This window comes from Scyliorhinus torazame, chromosome 5, assembly GCF_047496885.1.
Source record: "Scyliorhinus torazame isolate Kashiwa2021f chromosome 5, sScyTor2.1, whole genome shotgun sequence".
NCBI classification, from domain to species: domain Eukaryota; kingdom Metazoa; phylum Chordata; class Chondrichthyes; order Carcharhiniformes; family Scyliorhinidae; genus Scyliorhinus; species Scyliorhinus torazame.
The window spans coordinates 250,420,685-250,441,133 of record NC_092711.1 but is presented as its reverse complement, the minus strand read 5'-3'; the positions used below and the strand labels follow the sequence as shown (position 1 = coordinate 250,441,133).

General features: G+C 47.7%; 1 protein-coding gene and 1 long non-coding RNA gene across 13 annotated transcripts in view; one reads left to right on the top strand and one right to left on the bottom strand.

The window, feature by feature from the left end:
- LOC140421036 (uncharacterized) overlaps positions 1-19,317 on the top strand; it is a 30,179-nt gene extending 10,862 nt beyond the window's left edge. Inside the window, exon 3 of the long non-coding RNA XR_011946655.1 lies at positions 19,063-19,317. This is a non-coding gene — a long non-coding RNA (uncharacterized lncRNA). The remainder of the gene's footprint in view (positions 1-19,062) is intronic.
- LOC140421035 (Krueppel-like factor 12) overlaps positions 1-20,449 on the bottom strand; it is a 236,070-nt gene that overhangs the window by 36,844 nt on the left and 178,777 nt on the right. For all 12 annotated transcript variants that reach the window (XM_072505336.1, XM_072505332.1, XM_072505330.1 and 9 more), the window contains one exon: positions 19,382-19,949. In XM_072505336.1, coding sequence (XP_072361437.1) covers positions 19,382-19,949 — 568 coding nt within the window. The remainder of the gene's footprint in view (positions 1-19,381; positions 19,950-20,449) is intronic.

Below are 20,449 nucleotides of genomic sequence, written 5' to 3'. Positions count from 1 at the left end.
TGAAATCAAGAGATATTGGGACAGTGGGGTAAAATGTCACAGAGGTGGATCATCAGCCAGGAACTGCTTGAATGTCAGAGAAGGGTCAATGGACTGAATGATCTCCTCTTGCTGATATTCCAGGAGAATCAAATACAGCTTTGAAGTCCTTCCATTTACCGGTGCAGATTCTTTTACAAATTTTGTTGGGTTATCAAGGAGGCTAGTGTCTGGGGGTGGGGGGGGGGGGGGGGGGGGAGGAAGAGTCACTCAGCACAAAGAAATCAATCACGTACAGGTGGTTTCTACATCAGGACGCTCAGCAGATAGTCTCAATTCTGTAGGCTGATTCTGCTCTCTCACTCTTTGCCTCAGTAGCACTTCCAAATCTTCTCCAAGTGGGTACATGCACCATTTAAGTGATACAAGACCACGCAGACCAGCAAAGTTTGAAATGTAATTCCTTATTTTCTACTGAATTAGTAAAGTGGAATAGAGACACTACAAGCGAACGTCATTGCTTCTGCTTGGAGGACTACCCCGTGATCACCAGTGCCTTCAATGCTATTATTAAGACCCTTAGGGAGAAGAGAGGATAGGGAGAGTGGAATATCGTCAAGCCCCCTGGCATGGGAAATGAGGCAGACTTAGTTGAGTGGAGGCAAAATGTCAGCTTCCTGATTGCGGGATGAAAGTTGGTTGTTAAATTAGTGGCAAATTAAGGGCAGGAATGCTTCTTAGCAGCAAACGGTGGGAACCTATTTTTAATACATTACCATGCCAATTAAAACACACCTAGCCAAATTAAATTGGACTGTCGGAAATGAGAAACATGTGTCCTCACATTCACAACAGGTTAAAGGTGATGTGCAGCAGGAGAGAGAGGTTGCCTTCCTGGTAGACTTGGACTAAGTAGGAGCTGCTTTTCCTCGATGGGAATTGTGTTGAACCGGGGAGAGGAGGCATTGCTGCATTGAGATCAGATGGCAATTGTTGAAGGGGTAAGGGGCATGGCTGACCAAAGAAGGGGAGGAGGTGGCAGCTCTATGAAAATGCATGGGGGATAGATGGACGAAGCTGAACTGTACAAGGAAGGTCAATGTCTACAGAAGGTAGGTCAAAACATGATTGTGGGTAGACTTTAAGTGGATGATTAATGGCGAGGCCAAGAGTCAATGGTAACAAATCACAAATTAAGGATGATAGAGGGAGGACCAAGGATGATGGATAGCAGGTTGAAGGTAATGGGAGACAGTTCCAGTGTGCCAGGTGGGTGATAGATGGTTACAGGCAAAGCACTAGGTTGAATAATTGTTGGTCGAGGGTGATGGGGTGGGAAGGTGCGTTGAGGGTCACCAAAGCAAGGACAAAGGCAATGGAGTGATTCATCAGACAGGCCCATGTCACTCTCCTTTGAACTAGACTCCAGCCAGAATGAGGCCTCTGAAAAATTTCTTGACCTCTTCGCAAAACGCCATCGTGCAAGTGTGAGGGGATCCACAGATCACACCGATGCTGCTGGATGGCGAGGCGTAGATGCCTGTCCAGGTGTCGTTCAAATATGCTGCTGGATGGCGAGGGGTAGGTGCCTGTCCAGGTGTCGTTCAAATATGGCACCCAAACTTTTAGCCTCATGAGCTAACAACGGGATTGCCGACTTCCTGCCCTTCGCTGACACATGATCGGCTGGGGTCCTCACCTCTGCATATCTAACTGGCTGGCCGCTGTGTGATTGCCTGTGGCTAGCCACTTCACCTCAGAGTGGAAGTGCTGTGCTTTTCCTGTCCTGCCACTGGGACCCTCACCACCCAATGTAATATTTACCCAATAACTGCACCACACGATGAGTCATAAGACTAACATATTCAAGGTGGAGCCATGAAGTTGCCGACTCAGTGGAACGCAGCCAGGACAGCAAAACTATTAGGTGGAGGGGGCTTCAACTAACCTCGTGTCCTGACCAGATGACAAAATAAGTTTCAAGATTTCCAACTTCCCCGGTGGCCAAAATGTCACACTGATCACGGGAACTTTCTGACCAGCATGCAAAGAAGCATGCCAACTCTTTGAAAGAGCTATCCCGGTTTATTCCCACACCTCATCCTTTTCATTGCACGGTTAGCCTTGCAAATTAGTCCTCTCCCGGTACATGTCCAATTGCTTTTCCAAATGCCTAAAGGAATGTGCTTCCTGTGTGCTGAACAAGTGCTGAGGCATTTGGAGGTGCATTTGGAGTTCTCCTGACTGTCCACTACGGCTTTGCTGGAAGATCCCCAGAAGCCCAGGGAGACAATGTAAACACAGGAACACCGTAATTAAACAACAACTGAAATCAAAATGAAAGAGTGGTTTTAAAATGTTTTCACATGTCGATGGTGCAGTGGATTTCAAAGGATTATAGTTATTCTTGCTACCACTTATTTGCCAAAAAGCAGTCTGCTGCAAAATGACATAAATCAGATTAGCAAATAAACCGATAATCTGCTGCAGTGCACTTCAGCCTGTTGCACTATGCCAGCTCTAGATGTGAGCCGCACAGTCCTGGCGGCGCACCCAGCTGCTGATTGCTGCAATGATGATACCTGCTGCTTCCAACAGCCTTTGCTTAACTGGTGCACTGTGAATGCAGTAGGTCAGGAAGATGAGTCTGTTACTTAACCATGGTGAGGATTCACTCTCCACATGAACGGAAAGTGCACCTTGGCTTCGACCCTCTCTCGCATATCATTCCTGCCCACACCCTCTGCCCAAACTCACAAATGCAGTTGGGTAGCAAAGACGAGAGAAAGAATATGGAGCAAACATGAGGAAACAATGCGTTAGTTGTGAAATTTAACCTTTTAGCCAGAAATGACCAAACATAAGACTGATTCCAGAGATGGACCAGACTGATTCCAGGGATGGACCAGACTGATTCCAGGGATGGACCAGACTGATTCCAGGGATGGACCAGACTGATTCCAGGGATGGACCAGACTGATTCCAGGGATGGACCAGACTGATTCCAGGGATGGACCAGCCTGATTCCAGGGATGGACCAGCCTGATTCCAGGGATGGACCAGCCTGATTCCAGGGATGGACCAGACTGATTCCAGGGATGGCAGGACTGTCGTATGAGGAGAGATTCACTGGGTTGGGATTGTTCTCGCTGGAGTTCAGAAGAATGAGAGTGGATCTTATAGAGACTTATAAAATTTTAACGGGACTAGACTGGGTAGATGCAGGGAAGATGTTACCAATGATAGGTGTGTCCAGAACCAGGGGCGAAATTCTCCCCCAACGGCGGGATGCCCACCGACTGGCGCCAAAGCCGGCGCAAATCAGACGGGCATCGCGCCGGCAAAAAGGTGCGGAAGTCTCCGCATTTTTGGCGGCCTAGCCCCAACATTGAGGGGCTAGGCTGACGCCGGAGGGATTTCCGCCCTGCCAGCTGGCGGAAATGGCGTTTGTTGCCCCGCCAGCTGGCGCGGAAATGCGGCGCATGCGCGGGAGCGTCAGCGGCCGCTGTCAGTTTCCCAGCGCATGCGCGGGAGCGTCAGCGGCCGCTGTCAGTTTCCCGCGCATGCGCAGTGGGGAGAGTCACTTCCGCCTCCGCCATGGTGGAGACCGTGGCGGAGGCGGAAGGGAAAGAGTGCCCCCACGGCACAGGCCCGCCCGCGGATCGGTGGGCCCCGATCGCGGGCCAGGCCACCGTGGGGGCACCCCCCGAGGTCAGATCGCCCCGCGCCCCCCGCCAGGACCCCGGAGCCCGCCCACGCCGCCTGGTCCCGCCGGTAAATACCAGGTTTGATTTACGTCGGCGGGACAGGCAATTTCTGGGCGGGACTTCGGCCCATCCGGGCCGGAGAATCCAGCGGGGGTCCCGCCAACCGGCGCGGCCGGATTCCCGCCCCCGCCCAATCTCCGGGAGCGGAGACTTCGGCGGGGGCGGGATTCACGGCGGCCAACGGCCATTCTCCGACCCGGCGTGGGGTCGGAGAATGACGCCCCAGGGGTCACAGCCTGAGCATTCAGGGTAAACCATTTCGGACAGACATAAGGAGACACTTCTTCACACAAAGAGTGGTGAGCTTGTGGAATTCATTACCACAGGAAGTAGTTGATGTTAAAACTTTGAATATATTCAAAAGGCGGCTGGATATAGCACTTGGGGAGAATGGGATCAAAGGCTATGGGGAGAAAGCAGGATTAGGCTATTGAGTTGGATGATCAGCCATGATCGTGATGAATGGCAGAGCAGGCTCGAAGGGTCAAAAGGCCTCCTCCTGCGACTATCTTCTATGTATCTATGTATAAACCTGAGCATGGATAAAGTCCATCTATCCAGCGTTTGACCAATACATCTACCGGCACACATCAACAATTTGGTAGCACGGAAGCACAGTGGTTAGCACAGTTGCTTCACAGCTCTAGGGTCCCAAGTTTGATTCCCGGCTTGTGTCACTGTCTGTGTGGAGTTTGTACGTTCTCCCAGTGTGTGCGTGGGTTTCCTCCGGATGCTCCGGTTTCCTCCCACAGTCCAAAGATGTGCAGGTTAGGTGGATTGGCCATTCTAAATTGCTCTTAGTGTTCAAAAAAAAGGTTAGGTGGGGTTACTGGGATAAAGGGGGATAGGGTGGAGGCGTGGGGCTTAAGTAAGGTGCTCTTTCCAAGGGCCGGTGCAGACTCGATGGGCTGAATGGCGTCCTTCGGCACTATAAATTCTATGATGCAGAAATAGTGGTCACAATTAATATCTGTCAGAAATTAGCTCACCATGCAGCTTTAGACAAATATCTTCTATAGAATTAGAATACAATTTCTTTAGGTTGTCTTCTGTTCCACAAATAATCAGAGGAAATTGTGTTGAAGGGCAGTGACAGGGCAATCAGGCAGCAATCGTTTTCTTCCCGTCAGGGGGCCGCATCTCTGCCAATTTATCAGGCGAAGATCAAAAGGAATATTTTTGAATGGACTTGCCCTTGCTACAACTGAAAAAATAGATCCTAATGCTGGAAACCCTTGCAGGTGAACACACAAATTGCAGGTATATAGCATCTTTAATGTCGTCAGAGATCACACAGGAGCAATTATCAAATAGAATTTGACGCCGAGTCATACCAGCCCAGTCAAAGATGAAGGGTTTAAAGGAGCACCTTAAAGGAAGAGACCAAGGCAGAGTGATTTGCATAGGAAGTTGCAAATGTTAGGGCCTAGGCTCAAGCACCAATGATGGAGTGATTAAAATTGGAGGCTCTCAAGAGGCCAGAACTGGAGGACTGCAAATACCTCAAGAGAGTTGTGGAGCTGGAGAAGATTACAACGGCAGGAAGCAGCAAAACAATGAAAGGATTCAAAACCAAAGATGAGGGTTTCAAAAATGGAAGTGTTGCTTGATTGGGAGTCAAGGTCGGTCGGTAAGCATGGGCAGCGGAATTCTGGATGAACACATTCAGAGGGTGGAAAATGGGAGAGTGGCCAGGGAAGTATGGAATATCTGCGTCTTGAGGTAACAAAGATATGGATGAGGATTTCAACAGCAGATGGAATGAGGCAAGAGCAGGAATGGGCAATGTTATGTCAGTGGAATTTAGCCAGTGATTCTTGATATTTTTAGTTTACATGTCGCTCTTTAAGTTAAAACACATTCAATTCTTCAAACGTAGCATGCTTTTAAATTATATTCCTGCACATCCAAAAATTATTTCACTTTCTATTCTTTTACCATCCTCTCCTGAAAGTACTAACTGATTCTGGTGCAAGATTAGAGTTACACTGTCAAATGTGAACAGTGTAACATGGTTTACAATGCACATCAACATACGAATGGCAGTAAACTTGGAAGTCAAATAATTATCATGCATATCCATAGCTATGCATGGGTTGAATTATAACTCCAATGTAAAATTTAATAAGTGATGAGGTGGCCTGTTGCACCTCATGGATACTTAATAAAGTGTAATCATAGCTAGACAGCATTGCCCTGGTTTTGCCAAAGGAGAGAGAAAAAAAAAGGAGGGAGAAAGAATACAATGAACATCAGGGGCGGGATTCTCCGGTATCGGCGCGATGTCCGCCGACCGGCGCCAAAAACGGCACGAATCATTCCGGCATTGCGCTGCCCCAAAGGTGCAGAATTCTCCGCATCCTGAGGGGCCTAGCCCTCACCTTGAGGGGCTAGGCCCACGCCGGACTGATTTCCGCCCTGCCAGCTGGCGGGAAAGGCCTTTGGTGCCCCGACAGCCGGCGCGGAATGACTTTGCCGTGCGGCACATGCGCGGGAGCGTCAGCGGCCACTCACGGCATCCCCGCGCATGCGCAGTGGAGGGGGTCTCTTCCGCCTCTGCCATAGTGGAGACCATGGCGAAGGCGGAAGGAAAAGAGTGCCCCCACGGCACAGGCCCGCCTGCCGATCGGTGGGCCCGATCGCGGACCAGGCCACCGTGGGGGCACGCCCCGCGCCCTCCTCCAGGACCCCGGAGCCTGCCCGCGCCGCCTTGTCCCGCCGGTAAGAGAGGTGGTTTGATTCTCGCCGGCGGGACAGGCATTCCAGCAGCGGGACTTCGGCCCATCGCAGGCCGGAGAATCGCCGGGGGGGGGGGGGGGGGGGCGCCATCCGGCGCGGTGGGATTCCCACCCCCGCCGAATATCCGGTGCCGGGGAATTCGGCAACCGGCGGGGGCAGGATTCACGCCAGACACCGGGGATTCTCCGGCTCAGCGGGGGTTCGGAGAATCCCGCCCCAGATGTTGGGAAAATGCTCTAAACTTTTAAGTTTTAACAATGCACTTAGAAAACATAATATCATTAGAACAAGTCAACATGGTTTTATGCAGGTGGTGGAATATCCGCTGCTACCTGCCCGCAGGACACAGGACTGGGTGGTCTCAGACATGTGGGTAGGAGACGGAAAGGTATCAGACATATACCAGAAGCTGCGGGAGGCGGAGGAGGCCTCGGCGGAGGAGATGAAGGGCAAGTGGGAGGAGGAGCTGGATGAGGGCCTGTGGGCAGACGCCCTGGGCAGGGTCAATTCCTCATCTTGTGCCAGGCTTAGCTTGATTCAGTTTAAGGTGGGTCACCGGGCGCACATGACAGCGGCAAGAATGAGCAAGTTCTTTGGGGTGGAGGACAGTTGTGTGAGGTGTTCAGGACGCCCAGCAAATCATGTCCATATGTTTTGGGCATGCCCGGCACTTAAAGGATTCTGGCGAGGCTTTGCAAAGGCTATATCCAAGGTCTCGTTCACTCGGGTAAAGCCGAGTCTGGGGATAGCGATATTTGGGGTGTCAGAATATCCGGGAGTGCCGGAGCCGAAAGAGGCCGGGGTCCTGGCCTTTACCTCCTTGGTAGCCCGGAGACGGCTCTTGTTAGTGTGGAGGGATGCGAAACCCCCAAGTGTCAGACTTGGGTCAGTGACATGGCTGGGTTTCTAGGTTTGGAGAGGATAAAGTTTGCCTTGAGAGGGTCCGTTCTGTGGTTCTCCAGGCGGAGGCAACAATTCCTTGACTTTCTCGCGGAACGTTAAGTGAGGAGGTCAGCAGGAGCAGCAAACCGGGGGGGAGGCGGACGGGACTGTGTGGGTTGTGGTAGATTTTTCTTGTAAATGGTAGTTATCCCACCTTGTTTTGTTAAGTTGTTAATTCTTTTTTTTTCGTTTTTTTGTTGCCTTCTTTTAGTAGTGGTTTTGTAAAAATTCTGTCAAATTTTCAATAGAAACAAGTTTAAAAAAAAAAAAAAAAAACATGGTTTATGAAAACGGAATCCTGTTTGACATAGTTACCAGTCTCTGCAAGTAAGCACCCAGCAGGCAGTAAAGAGGCAAATGGTAGTTGGCCTTCAGAGCAAGAGGATTTGAGTATAGGAATAGAGATGTTTCACTGCAATTGTATGCGGCATTGGTGAGGTCACACCTAGAGTATTGTGTGCAGTTTTGGTGTCCTTATCTGAGGAAGGATGTTCTTGCTATGGAGGGGGTGCAGCAAAGGTTTACCAGGCTGATTTCTGGGATGGCGGGACTGTCACATGAGGAGAGACTAAATCGGTTAGGATTATATTCATTGGAGTTTCGAAGAGTGAGGGGGGAATCTCATAGAAACATTTCGGGCAGGATTCTCCAGTGATCGGCTGGGCGGCCCGTACTGGCGCCAAAGAGCGGCGCGAACCACTCCAGCGTCGGGCCGCCCGGAAGGTGCGGAATCCTCCGCACTGCTGGGGGCTAGGCCAGCGCCGGCGGGGTTGGCACCGCGCCAACCAGCGGCGAAGGGCCTCCGCCGGTCGGCGTGAGTTGGCGCATGTGCAGGACCGCCAGCGTGTTCTGCCGCATGCGCAGAACCACTGCCGTGGTTCCTGCACATGCGCTGGGGTTTCTTCTCCGCGCCGGCAATCGCGGAGCCTTACAGAGGCCGGCTCGGAGGGAAAGAGTTCCCCCACGGCACAGACCCGCCCGCAGATCGGTGGGCCCCGATCGCGGGCCAGGCCACCGTGGGGGACCCCCCCCCAGGACCCCGTTAACCGCCCTCCAAGCCAGGTCCCACCGGTATGGACCTTATCTATATCACGCCGGCGGGACTGGCCGCAAACGGGTGGCCACTCACCCCATCGTGGCATGGAGAATTGCGACCGGTGCAATGCGATCCCCGTCCCCGCCCAAAAAACGGCACCGGAGAATTCAGCAGCCGGCGTCGGAGCGGGATTCACGCTGCCCCCCCCCGCCGGCGATTCTCCCACCTGGCAGGCAGTCGGAGAATCCCGCCCATAAAATCCTAACAGGATTAGACAGGGTAGATTCAGAAAGAATGTTCCCGACGGTGAGGGAGTCTAGAACTAGGGTTCATAGTTTTGAGGGTAAGGGGTAAACCTTTTTGGACTGAGGTGAGGAAACCTTTGTTCACTCAGAGAGTGGTAAATCTGTGGAATTCGCTACCACAGAAAGTAGTTGAGGCCAAAGCGCTGTGTAATTTCAAGACTGAATTAGATATAGCTCTTCGGGCTAAGGCGGGATCAGGGTATTGAACTTGATGATCAGCCATGATCATAATAAATGGCAGAGCAGGCCCAAAGGTCTGAATGGCCTCCTCCGGCTTCTATTTCTATGTTGTTACAGTTTTGCTTGGGCTGTAACTAGTAGCGTAGATAAAGGGGAACCAGTAGATGCAATGTACCTGAATTTGCAAAAGACATTCAATAAGGTGTCACTCAAAAGGTTAATAGGCAAAATAAGGGTTCACATATATAGATGACACATGGAGTGTAATTTCGGGAAGTGTGAAGTTAAGAATAAAAAACAGATTTCTTTCTTTATAAGGTGAGAAACTTGTAAGTGTTGAAACCAGGGTGTGTTGTAAAGGAACGCAGACCGTTAGCATACAGGTACAGCAAGCAACTAGGAAGGCAAATGACAATTTGGCCTTTACTGCATGTTGATTAGAGTACAAGAATAAGGAAGTCTTGCCACAGTTGTACAGTGTTTTGCTGAGACCGATCTGGAATACTGGGCGGGATTCTCCAATAATGGGGCTATGTCCCCACTCCTGCGTCAAAACACAAGCGTTTCAGTCTGGACTTTCCTGAAGATAGTCCAGAGTAATTCTCCTACCTGAAGGGGGCTAGCAGGGCCCCAGAGTAATCCTAGCAGCTCTGGCTTCCGATACGATCCTTCTGGTCGGGACTCCACGCATGCGCACAGCGGCGGCCTTCAGCGGCCGCCATGTGCGGCATGTCGGACTCACACTGCGGACCGGCCCCGAAAATTTAAACCCCATCCCCGACATTGCGCACGCCTGCAGATCGGTGTCCCCCGATCGCTAGCCTGGCCGTCCATGAGGCCCCCCTCGGTGAAGGATCCCCTTGCCTCCCACCAGTGCGGCTGCGTACTGACTCTGCAGCCGCCACTGGCCGTTCCCGACAGGCAAAACGTGGTTAGAACCACGGCGACGGGAACTCGGTCAGTTTTCGTTGGACAATCGCTGCGGGAGCCTCTGTCAATGGCCCCCTACCCGCCACGTAGACCACGCACTCATGATTTGCGCCAATTCACTGGGGACCAGAGAATCGCAGTAGCGGCGTCAATGCCCATTCTCCGCCCCCGCGCCAATCGCGATTTGAGCGCGGAGGCTAGGAGAAACCCACCCCACTGTCTGCCATTCTGGTCTCCACATTTAAGAAAAGATATACTTGCATTGGAGGTGATACAGAGAAGCTTCACTCAATTGGTACTTGTGATGAGGGGTTTTTGTCCTGTGATGAGAGGCTGAGTAAATTGGTTATATTCTGTGGAGTTTAAAAAAATGAGACATGATCTCCTGGCAATCTACAGAATTCTGAAGGGGCTTGATAAGATGGATGCTGAAGAATTGTTTCCATTGGTTGGGGAATCCAAAACAGAGGGGCAGACAGGGGTGCAGAAGAATTACTACACAGTGAATCTTTGTAATTCGCAAACCCATGGATTCTCCATCGTTAGCTACATTATGGGATGGATAGATTTTTGGTACATCAGAGAATTGAGGGATGTGGATTGGATGGGAAAATGGATGTGAAGCCCTAGATTTACAATGATCATATTGAATGGCGGAGCAAGCTCAATGGGCTGTGTGGCCTACTCCTGCTCCTATTTGTTACAGTGTTTAATTTTAGACAGGTATCAGAGTACTAATAGCCGAACATCAATAATCACTGATTATCTTGTAATATCTTTTGCGACTATTCATCATGTAAGGTTAGGCACAAAGGGCTGGAGTTAACACTTTATTCCTGTCCCCCCACCACCCCCATCCCTACCACCCCAGTGCAATTGACCCAAAATTGGCTGAACCAGGAAAAAAAGGATCAAGAACTTTACATGCAAATTACATCCCCTAGCAAATCAAACTTCCACCATCCTGTTTTTGCTTCAAAAACACTGATCTTGAAGTTGGCCCCACCCATAACACAGGCTGCATATTCAGATCAAATTAATCACCCTTGGGAGTTTCCACCAATTCCGCTTGTTTGCAGGCCTTCAAGGAGGTTCTTAGTATTAAGCTTATGAGCACCTTTTAAAACTATAAAATGTGAAAATGTTTTCAATTTACCAAGCAATTAGGCAATGTACACTAATGTAAATGATTCACTTATTTTTAAATTTACTTAGTTATTTAACATCCAGCCACTCACTGGCAGAATGTGATTAAAACTGCTTACTTTTTTGACCAACCCTTTTATTAATTAAACTGAGCCAGGCTACCACACAAATATATGAAGAAACATTCTTCATATTTTTTTTAATGTTGTAAATGGCTGTCTGATTGTACTGCTTCATGGAAGGCTTATGCTCAGTAAATGGATGTGAGCAGAAGTTTGAGGCCAAAAATAAATCTCTTAAAACTGGTGCTAATTAAAATACAATCTGTGCCCAAGTTACCAACTGCACTCAAAAGGGAGAAACTCTTGACCCAAGCATAGTCAAGGTCAATACTTCAAGGGCCTCAGGATATCCCAAACATCATAGCCAATGAAGAATGTTTGAGCCGTACTCACTTGGATGGAAGACCAGGAGGTATCTGGTCCTTGAAGCGAGGGCGCCTCCAGCTAGAAGGGGGTTTCTGATGGAAGCACCCCCTCCCCACCTTCCCGTCCAAGATTTAGGAATTTAACATTTTTCTAGGGAAGTTATGGGCTGGTGAAGATTGCAGAGGTACGGAGCATCAAGACCATGAAGGATTTGGAAACAAAAATCAGGGTTGTGACAACGTAGATTAGCAAGTACAGGGGTGATGGGTGAACAGGATTAGTGCAAATGAGGACACAAATCAGCTGCAAGCAGGGGAACAAGCATCAGAGTTTTAGATGACTTCAGGTTTATGGAAGATAGAACATGAGAAACCGATCAAGTATGTATTTGAATAGTCACGTTTAGAGGTAGTAAAGACATGGATGAGAACTTCAGGGGCAGATAGGTTTAACAGTGAGGTGACCTTATGGAACTGGAATCTTAATGATGGTGCAGATGTATGGCCAGAAGCTCATCGCTGGGTCAAATATGACATCAAGTTTGTGAACAACCTGACTCAAGTCTCAGACAATTGCCAGGGAGATAGGTAGGCTAGGAAATGGTATTAGCGCTGGGGTCCAAAGCCAACAGTTTCAGTCTTCTCAATGTTTAGGTGGAGAAGATTTCTGCTTAGCCAGTACCGATGTTGGACAAGCAGTCTGACAATTTAAAGACAGTGAAGATATCGAGAGAGGTGTTGGTGAGGTAGAGATGGGTGTCATTACATTTGTGGAAACTAATAGTATTTTCAAACGATGTCGCAAGGTGCAGCATACAGTTGAGAAATAAGGTGGGCCAAGGATAAATCCCTGAGGTCACCAGAGCTAATAGTGCGGAAGCAGGAAGAGAAACCATTGCAGGTAATTCTGTGGCTTCAATGAGAGAGATAAGGAAGGAGCCAGGTGAATGCAGTGCTATTAAGCTGGACGATAGTGGAGAGATCATGTGGTCATTCAGACAAGTTACGAAGGGCGAGGAGAGGTAAACACCTCCAAGACAGCCACACAAGGTGTAATTTGGGACTTTGATAAGAGCCGTTTCAGTAGTGGGCAGGTATGGAAACCTAATTGGCAGGATTCAAACATGGGAATCTGGAAAAGATGAGCATGGATTTGGGAGGCAACACCATATTCAATGATTTTTGACAATTTGAGATAGGATAGTAGTCGCAAAGATAGAGGGATCAAGGGTTAATTGTTTTGTAAAGACCGATGATAGCAGCAGACTTAAGGGACAATACCAGCACAGAGAGAACTATTAAAAATATCAGCTATGAGCAGGACCAGGAAGGAAAGTTGGATGGAAGCAATTTAGTGAGAATTTGATGGAAGGAGCAGGAGGTGAATATCATGGACAAGATTAATTCAAAGACGGCCAGAGGCCGTTTCAATGAAACACTTGGCTCTGTAGCGAGAGGCACTGGCCAAGGGGGTGGGAACCATATGGGGAGGTGACTGTTGTGGTGAGGGACACCATGCGAACACCAATCAGCTCTAGATTTGAGCCCATCAGCAGCCAATACAGAACAACATCAGGTTCTGATTGGTGGACCCCCCTTTAGAGCAGGCAAACAGTTTGCTAGACGTGGAGAGGTGGTGCAGACATACAGCAGTTCTGACACTGTTTGGTGTGAAGTTTCTTAACTTTCATTGAGTGAAGGTGTAGCCAGGTTTCTAGCATTCGGCCTGGTGGGCAGCGTGAAGCAAAAGTGAAGTCGCCGACCTAACACTGGGGTGCAGGCTTCAGTCAGGCAATGAGAAGACACTGGCCAACGGCCGCTGTGGGGAGCAGCGGGGCGATTCTCAACCTCCAGGCCAAGGCTGAGGAGGCTGGCGGGAAACCAACCAAAAAGATCAGAGGCCACCAGGCCAGATAGCCAGCGGCAGCAGCCAGGCAGGAGCACGCGCGGTCTTCGAGGATCAAGGCCCGTGGGTGGAGAGGCGAGCAGAGCAGAGTCGGAGGCGTCAAGAAGGAAAGGCAAGCTCGCGTCACGTCACGGGAAATCTGAAAGCAGTGGCCGCGGAGATTGGGGAGGGTCGACCAGAGCCAGCCAGACAGGGCTGGGAGTGAGCAGGTTGGGCAGTAATCAACAGCTTTTTTCTTCTTGTTGTTTTTTCTGGTTGAATTTGCTGCCTTTGTTCGTTTCATTCATTTCTCTCTGATGGATTGCGGTGTCTTTATGAAACCCGGCTTGCTCTTGGCCATCTATTGGCCTGACAGCCTTCCCAAAAATTGTCAGCAGCCAGTTACTCTGCTAAGAGTTTGGCAAGAACTCCAGCTCATCCTCACACCAATTCTTTTCACAATTTCCGAAGACTACCCCCCTACCAACTCATAAGCATTGTTTAATTTGTCACCGATTTTGAGCAGCTTAGACAATCAGCTGCTTTTGCTTGAGGAGCATTCATTCGACAGAAGACACTGAAGACCTATTTGTGAATCATTGGAATGAAGACAGATCATCCCCAGTCAATACGAAGAGACACTAGGAATCTGGAAGTCAAAAACACAGGAAGTTGAATGCGAGGCAAGAGAACAAAACTGGGTAAAAAGACAGTTTGGCACTTTACTTTAAAAGATTTGAAACTTTGAGCAGTGCCCAAACATAAGAACATAATAAGAACATAAGAACTAGGAGCTGGGGGTAAGCCATCTGCCACCTCGAGCCTGCTCCGCCATTCAATAAGATCATGGTTGATCTTTTTGTGAACTCAACTCCACTTATCTACCCGCTCACAATAACCCTTCATTCCTTTACTGTTCAAACTAAACAGTCATCCTCAAAACAACATCCACAAAATGTTTTGGTGACTTGTCTGATGGCTTTGACCTGCCGAATTCTGGAGGCAACATATCTCCTGATAAACCTGAACACGATGACTCTGAAATGGGAATGGAACAGAAACTACTGTTCAAGCTCGTTGTTCTTCTGATGGTGAAGTGAGGGAAGAAACCTGCCCTGAAGAGATTGACTTATGACCAAAATCTGTTCCACTGGCCATCACTTCATAATAAATAGACCAGTGGGCACAGGTTATATGGAAAATTTGAGAAAAGTGTGAGAGGTTCAGGGCTGAGAGCAGTTTCGAAGTCTTCATGAGACCCATTTTCTGAGGGTAAAGAGAAGTGGCTTGACGGAATGGAAAAATTGTTTGATTGTTTTTTAAAGAAACCTCTAAGGCAGTTGACTGTTATGTTTGCAAATTATTCCCTGACCCTAGTAAATGAAGCAATCATTTGTCGACGGGTACTCTAACTGGAGAAATGTTGGAAGCGATATTGCTGATCACAAAACTTCCAAAAGTCATATCAAGGCTGTGTGTTAATTTGTTCAAAGATGTAAATTATCTGGAAGAATTGACTCTTGACTTATCGGCTCAGTTTGATAAGATCAGTTCTTACTGGAGGAAAATTGCCACCGCTGAATCGTGTGAGGCAGCCATACATTTTTTGGACTTTGTTCAAAACTTGTGTGCCTTCTTTTCAGTTTCCACACATCAGTGGAATATGCTGCAATCACGCTTGGAGCAGGCACATGGAAAACATTTGACGCTCAAAAGAATTTGTGACACCAGGTGGTCCACTCATGCAGATGCTGTTCTGGCTTTGAGACTGAATTTTGTCGATAAAAAGGAAATCTTATCAGACATAGCCACATCAAATTCAGAGAAACCATGTATGAAAGCTGAAGCAAAATCCTTAGGAGGACTTAATTGCTGTTTTACTGTTTTGTGGAACCGTTTACTTTAAAGAATTATTGCCATCAGCAAAGCACTGCAAAATGTTGATACAACCTTATTGAAGGCTTCACAATTGTTAAGTCATTGGGGGCAGGGCTTGACGTCATTGGGGTGGAGCTCAACATCATTGGGGCGGGGCCCGACTTCATTGGAGGAGGGGCTGAATGTCATTGGGGTGGGGCTCAACATCATTGGGGGGTGGGGCTCAACATCTTTGGGGGGTGGGGCTCAACATCTTTGGGGGGTGGGGCTCAACATCTTTGGGGGGTGGGGCTCAACATCTTTGGGGGGTGGGGCTCAACATCTTTGGGGGGTGGGGCTCAATGTCATTGGGGTGAGTCTCAATGTCATTTGAGGTGGGGCTCAACATCATTGGCGGTGGGGCTCAATGTCATTGGAGGCGGGGCTCAATGTCATTGGAGGCGGGGCTCAATGTCATTGGAGGCGGGGCTCAATGTCATTGGAGGCGGGGCTCAACAACAGTGGGGCGGGGCTCAACATCATTGTGGCAGGGCTAGACATCATTGGGGTGGAGCTCGGCGTCATTGGGGGCAGGGATCAGCATCATTGTGGGCGGGGCTCAGCATCATCGGGGTGGAGTTTGATGTCATTCAGGGCGGAGCTCGACATCATTGAGATGGAGCTCAATGTCATTGAGGGCGGGGCTCAACATCAATTGGGGCGGAGCCCGACATCATTGGGGACGGGGCTGAATATCATTGTGGAGCTCAACGTCATTGGGGTGGGGTGGGGCGTCACCCAGGGCAGGGCGTCACCCAGGGCAGGGTGACACCCGGGCGGGGCATGGCATAACATGAGGTGGGGCGGGGAAACAACATCACCTGGGCGGGGTGTAGTCCCGGGCGGGGTATAATCCGGGTTGAGACGCGGCATCACACGAGGTGGGGCGGGGAGTGATGTCACCCGGGCATCACCCGGAGCGGGATGTGGTGTCATTCGGGGCGGGACGTGGCGCCATCCGGAGCAGGGCATCAGCCGGGGTGGGAAGCAGAGTCACCCAGGTTGGGCTTGCGCAGAGTCCCTGCAAAGAGGGAGAGCATGGGTCCCCAAAAGTTTAAATCCGTCTCTGAAGAGGGTATGAGGAGAGAGAAGAGAAAACAGGAGAAAAGTTCAAATTCAGGGTTAGGGTGAAGAGCCCGAAAGGAGATTTGACCCAGTGGGGTAGAGGATGTGAGCAGTGAGAAGAGCATATTAATATAATGCAAGGTTATTCCTGTCCAAAATGTCAAGTTGAAATTAAAAAACTTTGTTTCACACTAACTTATAAACTATACTTATAATACAATCCCTCTGCAGCTCTACCTATTACCCCATAAGGGAACATACACCCACATTTAAACACAATATAGTTGGAAAGTGGGAATAACTGCCAGCAATTATAACTCAAAAACATCTTGAAATAGCAACCATGGTGCATTATTTTAAAATGGCGATAAAGATTTGTAAAACTACACTTAAATTAATTCCAATGTGGATTTCTGAAAAAAAGACAGCCTCTGTACTGTTGTTTATATATAACATATATTCCATCAGTTAAACAGTGACATTTTTTATTTTAGTCACAGGGCATTTACAGAATTATTCCATCACACACTGACTGATCAGGTTTCTGCACTTTTTCCTACTGGAGGAATGTAGATAATTTCTATCTCTTGCTCTCTCTAACCAATTGTCCATAAGTCTCACTCCAATCACACTCTGGTTATGACATTTTTGCAAAAAGAAAAAATTATTTTGGTCTCCAATATAGGCAAAACCTTTCCTCAGTTGCCTTTGGCTCTGACACTTAAAGACCGATGACACTTTGCATGGGACTCTTGTGCTCTGTAAGTGAGTCCATGCATCTATCCACTTGATGGGAATATTTTATTGGGTTGCTCGATATCCCTGAGGTCAAGGATCAAATCACCTGCTCTAACTAGATGTACCAGCAAGAGGAGAAAACCAACTCAGAAAGGGAAAATAGGAAGATTGCAGCATGAAGGACCATGCAAATTTTGAATCTGGATTATCATAGAATTTACAGTGCAGAAGGAGGCCATTCAGCCCATCGAGTCTGCACCAGCCCTTGGAAAGAGCCCATGCCTCCAACCTATCCCCGTAACCCAGTAACACCACCTAACATTTTGGACACTAATGGCAATTTATCATGGCCGATCCACCGAACCTGCACATCTTTGGACTGTGGGAAGAAACCGGAGCACCCGGAGGAAACCCACGCAGACAGGGGGAGAATGTGCAGACTCCACACAGACAGTGATCCAAGCCGGGAATAGAACCTGGGACCCTGGAGCTGTGAAGCAACTGTGCTCACCACTGTGCATATAAAAATGTGGTAGCCCCAATTTCTTTAATAATTTGGTTTCCGTGACACCAACATCAGAATTAGCTACTAAACATTTGGCTAGAGAAGTTCACAATTTCAATGAACCACTGGTCACATTTTGAATGATTAAGCTCAAAACCTGAGAAAACAATTTGTTAATGGTCACTTTACTAATATCCAGGTTACAGGTTTTATAGATGCAGTTCATAGAACATCACTGGAGGATCATTTTCTGGGCATTGCACTGATTAATGGCCAAAGTAAATAAGTTAGTTGAAACTGGTGCATATTGCAATAAGTGACTGACTTTTTCAAGCTTATCAAGCTTCTCCTTGAATGCATCAACTCCTTTCAGGGGTTACAGTTCCACAAGAGACAGATAGCAACTGGCACAATATCCATTAAAACTATTTGTTCTTGGGGTAGATGTGTTGGCCACAAGATCAATCTTTATTGCCTAACCCAGACTGCACTGAGAAGACGGTGATGTGCCATCTTCTTGAATTACTGATAGTTGGTTTTGATATTAACCAAGAGGCTTTCTTGTTTACTTCAGAGTCAAAAACCTGGGACTGGAATCACATATAGACCACACCAGTTTAGTATGGCAAGTTCCCTACCTGAATTTCAGTTGTGGCTCAGCTGGTAACACCTTCATCCCACAGTTATGGTCACAGGAACAGCCCACATTTCTTACATTACAACAGTGACTACACTTCAAAAGAACTTCATTGGCTGTAAAGCTCTTTTAGATGTCATGAAGTTGGGAAAGGCACTATATAAATGCAAGGCTTTCTGAAAAGAAAGTTAATTTTCTTTATTACAACATTCCAGTAGCTCCACTGTCGCACTTAATGACTTTTCTTTCAAAAAAACGAGATCGAATTCTTCATGGGTACATCTTGACAGAGAAAATTAAGCAGGATATTCAAGATTGATCCTGTCTCTTTGACAGGAACCGTGACCAACTTTACCTTTCTCTAACCCCGGACCATTCTTACTAACTCACCAGAGCAGTTGCTGAAATTAGCTTGGGATTTGAACCTGGGACTTTCTCAATTGGCTCCATTGTTTGCTGAAAAATAATGTGCTGAGCCATCAGGGCAGCAACTCTGATCTTTCACTGACTGGTGATCAGAAAGTGACCATTTTCTTTCAATTTTTGCACAAAACCTATCACCGTTTAAAGATTCATCTGAATACGTCTCTAGAAATAATCTCAGGCACACAATTACACAGGCTATATGGAGAATAAATATTCCTATATCAATAGAGCTAATATAATGCAACTTTCTTTTTGTTAAATGTCTTCAGCTTTGAGAAGCCTAAAGTGAAATATCTATTGTAATACTTCGAAACAAATGAATTGAACCAAATTGTCACAAAATTGGATGCCTAGCTTAAAAGAATACAGTATACTCGGTAACAAAGAATGAAACACATCAGCTTCGTTGAGTAACCGTTCTACCACCTTCCCTTTCAGTTTGATGTTCGGTAGTAAGATACCACAACTCCAAGCCACCAATTTCCACAACTGGAATAATTTCCTAGAATTGGGCAAGTTAATTTCTGAACCGTCTTAAATGGACACAGCAATTTCAAGTTCCAGTTTTATATTAAAAGAAATCTGTAGTCATCATGCGTTGGTGAGTTGCACCTGAATCTCCAATCACAGCACAGTCACAAGGCTGTGCAAATGGGAAAATAACCGACTTCTAAATTAATATGATTACTCAATAAAAAGAGATAGAGCACAACTTTGTTGCAGAAATTATCACATTATGTCCAATTGTATTTCTCACCTGCACCTTCACTTTTCCCATCATCTCCTATCAGAGGGACAGTGATTGATGATGTTACACCGTCTGGCTGCACTGTTGTGTAGACTACAGGCAATGACTGGACAACCACAGGTATGTGCTGGAGGTTTCCCATTTTGCTGGGTAAATTGATTGATGGCACAGTGTGTATAACGTGCAGGATCTGCTGTCCTCCAACTCCCTGAGACGAGGCCAAGATAGAGCCTGGTGATAATACTGCTGGGATGGCTGAAGTAACATTGACTGGTCCCCCAGATGAGAAGTCCGAAGAAGAGCACGAAGAGACTGCTGTTACAACTGGAAGCGAAGATGAAACCAATGGCGCTACAGGTGAGGTCCTAGATTTGTTTAAGGACAGATCAACAGGTTCTGTCTGAGGCTGGTTGTCATCATTTGAAAGTAGTTCCTCTGGTGGTTCCATTTTAATGTTGCTTAGTAACACTGGTGCATCTGTTTTTAGATCACTAAGCAATCTAGAAGATTCCATTTTCACATTATTTATCAACATGGGGACTGCTTCCATTCGCACGTATTCAGAAGCTTGAACTGACTGTTAAAGAGAAGAAAATTCATTTTTAAAATGTATTCAAATGAGAAACTTTGCTTTTATCAAATAGATCAGACACATTACAATAGGCAGAAATTATTGATTTGCACTATTCCCTTCAAGCACACGAGAGACTCCAAATATCAGGCTGAATGAATGAAATGTTAACATGTGGCATCACTTCTACTTTCAGGTAATAGAATGGAAATTATTGAAATGCTAGGATTACTGAACGGCTGGGTACACAGGGTTAGAAACCAAACACTTTTGAAGCAGTATATATATTTTTTAAATTTAGAGTACCCAATTCATTCTATTCCAATTAAGGGGCAATTTAGCATGGCCAATCCACCTACCCTGCACATCTTTGGGTTGTGGGGACAAAACCCACACAAACACGGTGAGAATGTGCAAACTCCACACAGACAGTGACCCAGAGCAGGGATCGAACCTGGGACCTCAGTGCCGTAAGGCAGCAGTGCTAACCACTGCGCCGCAGTGCT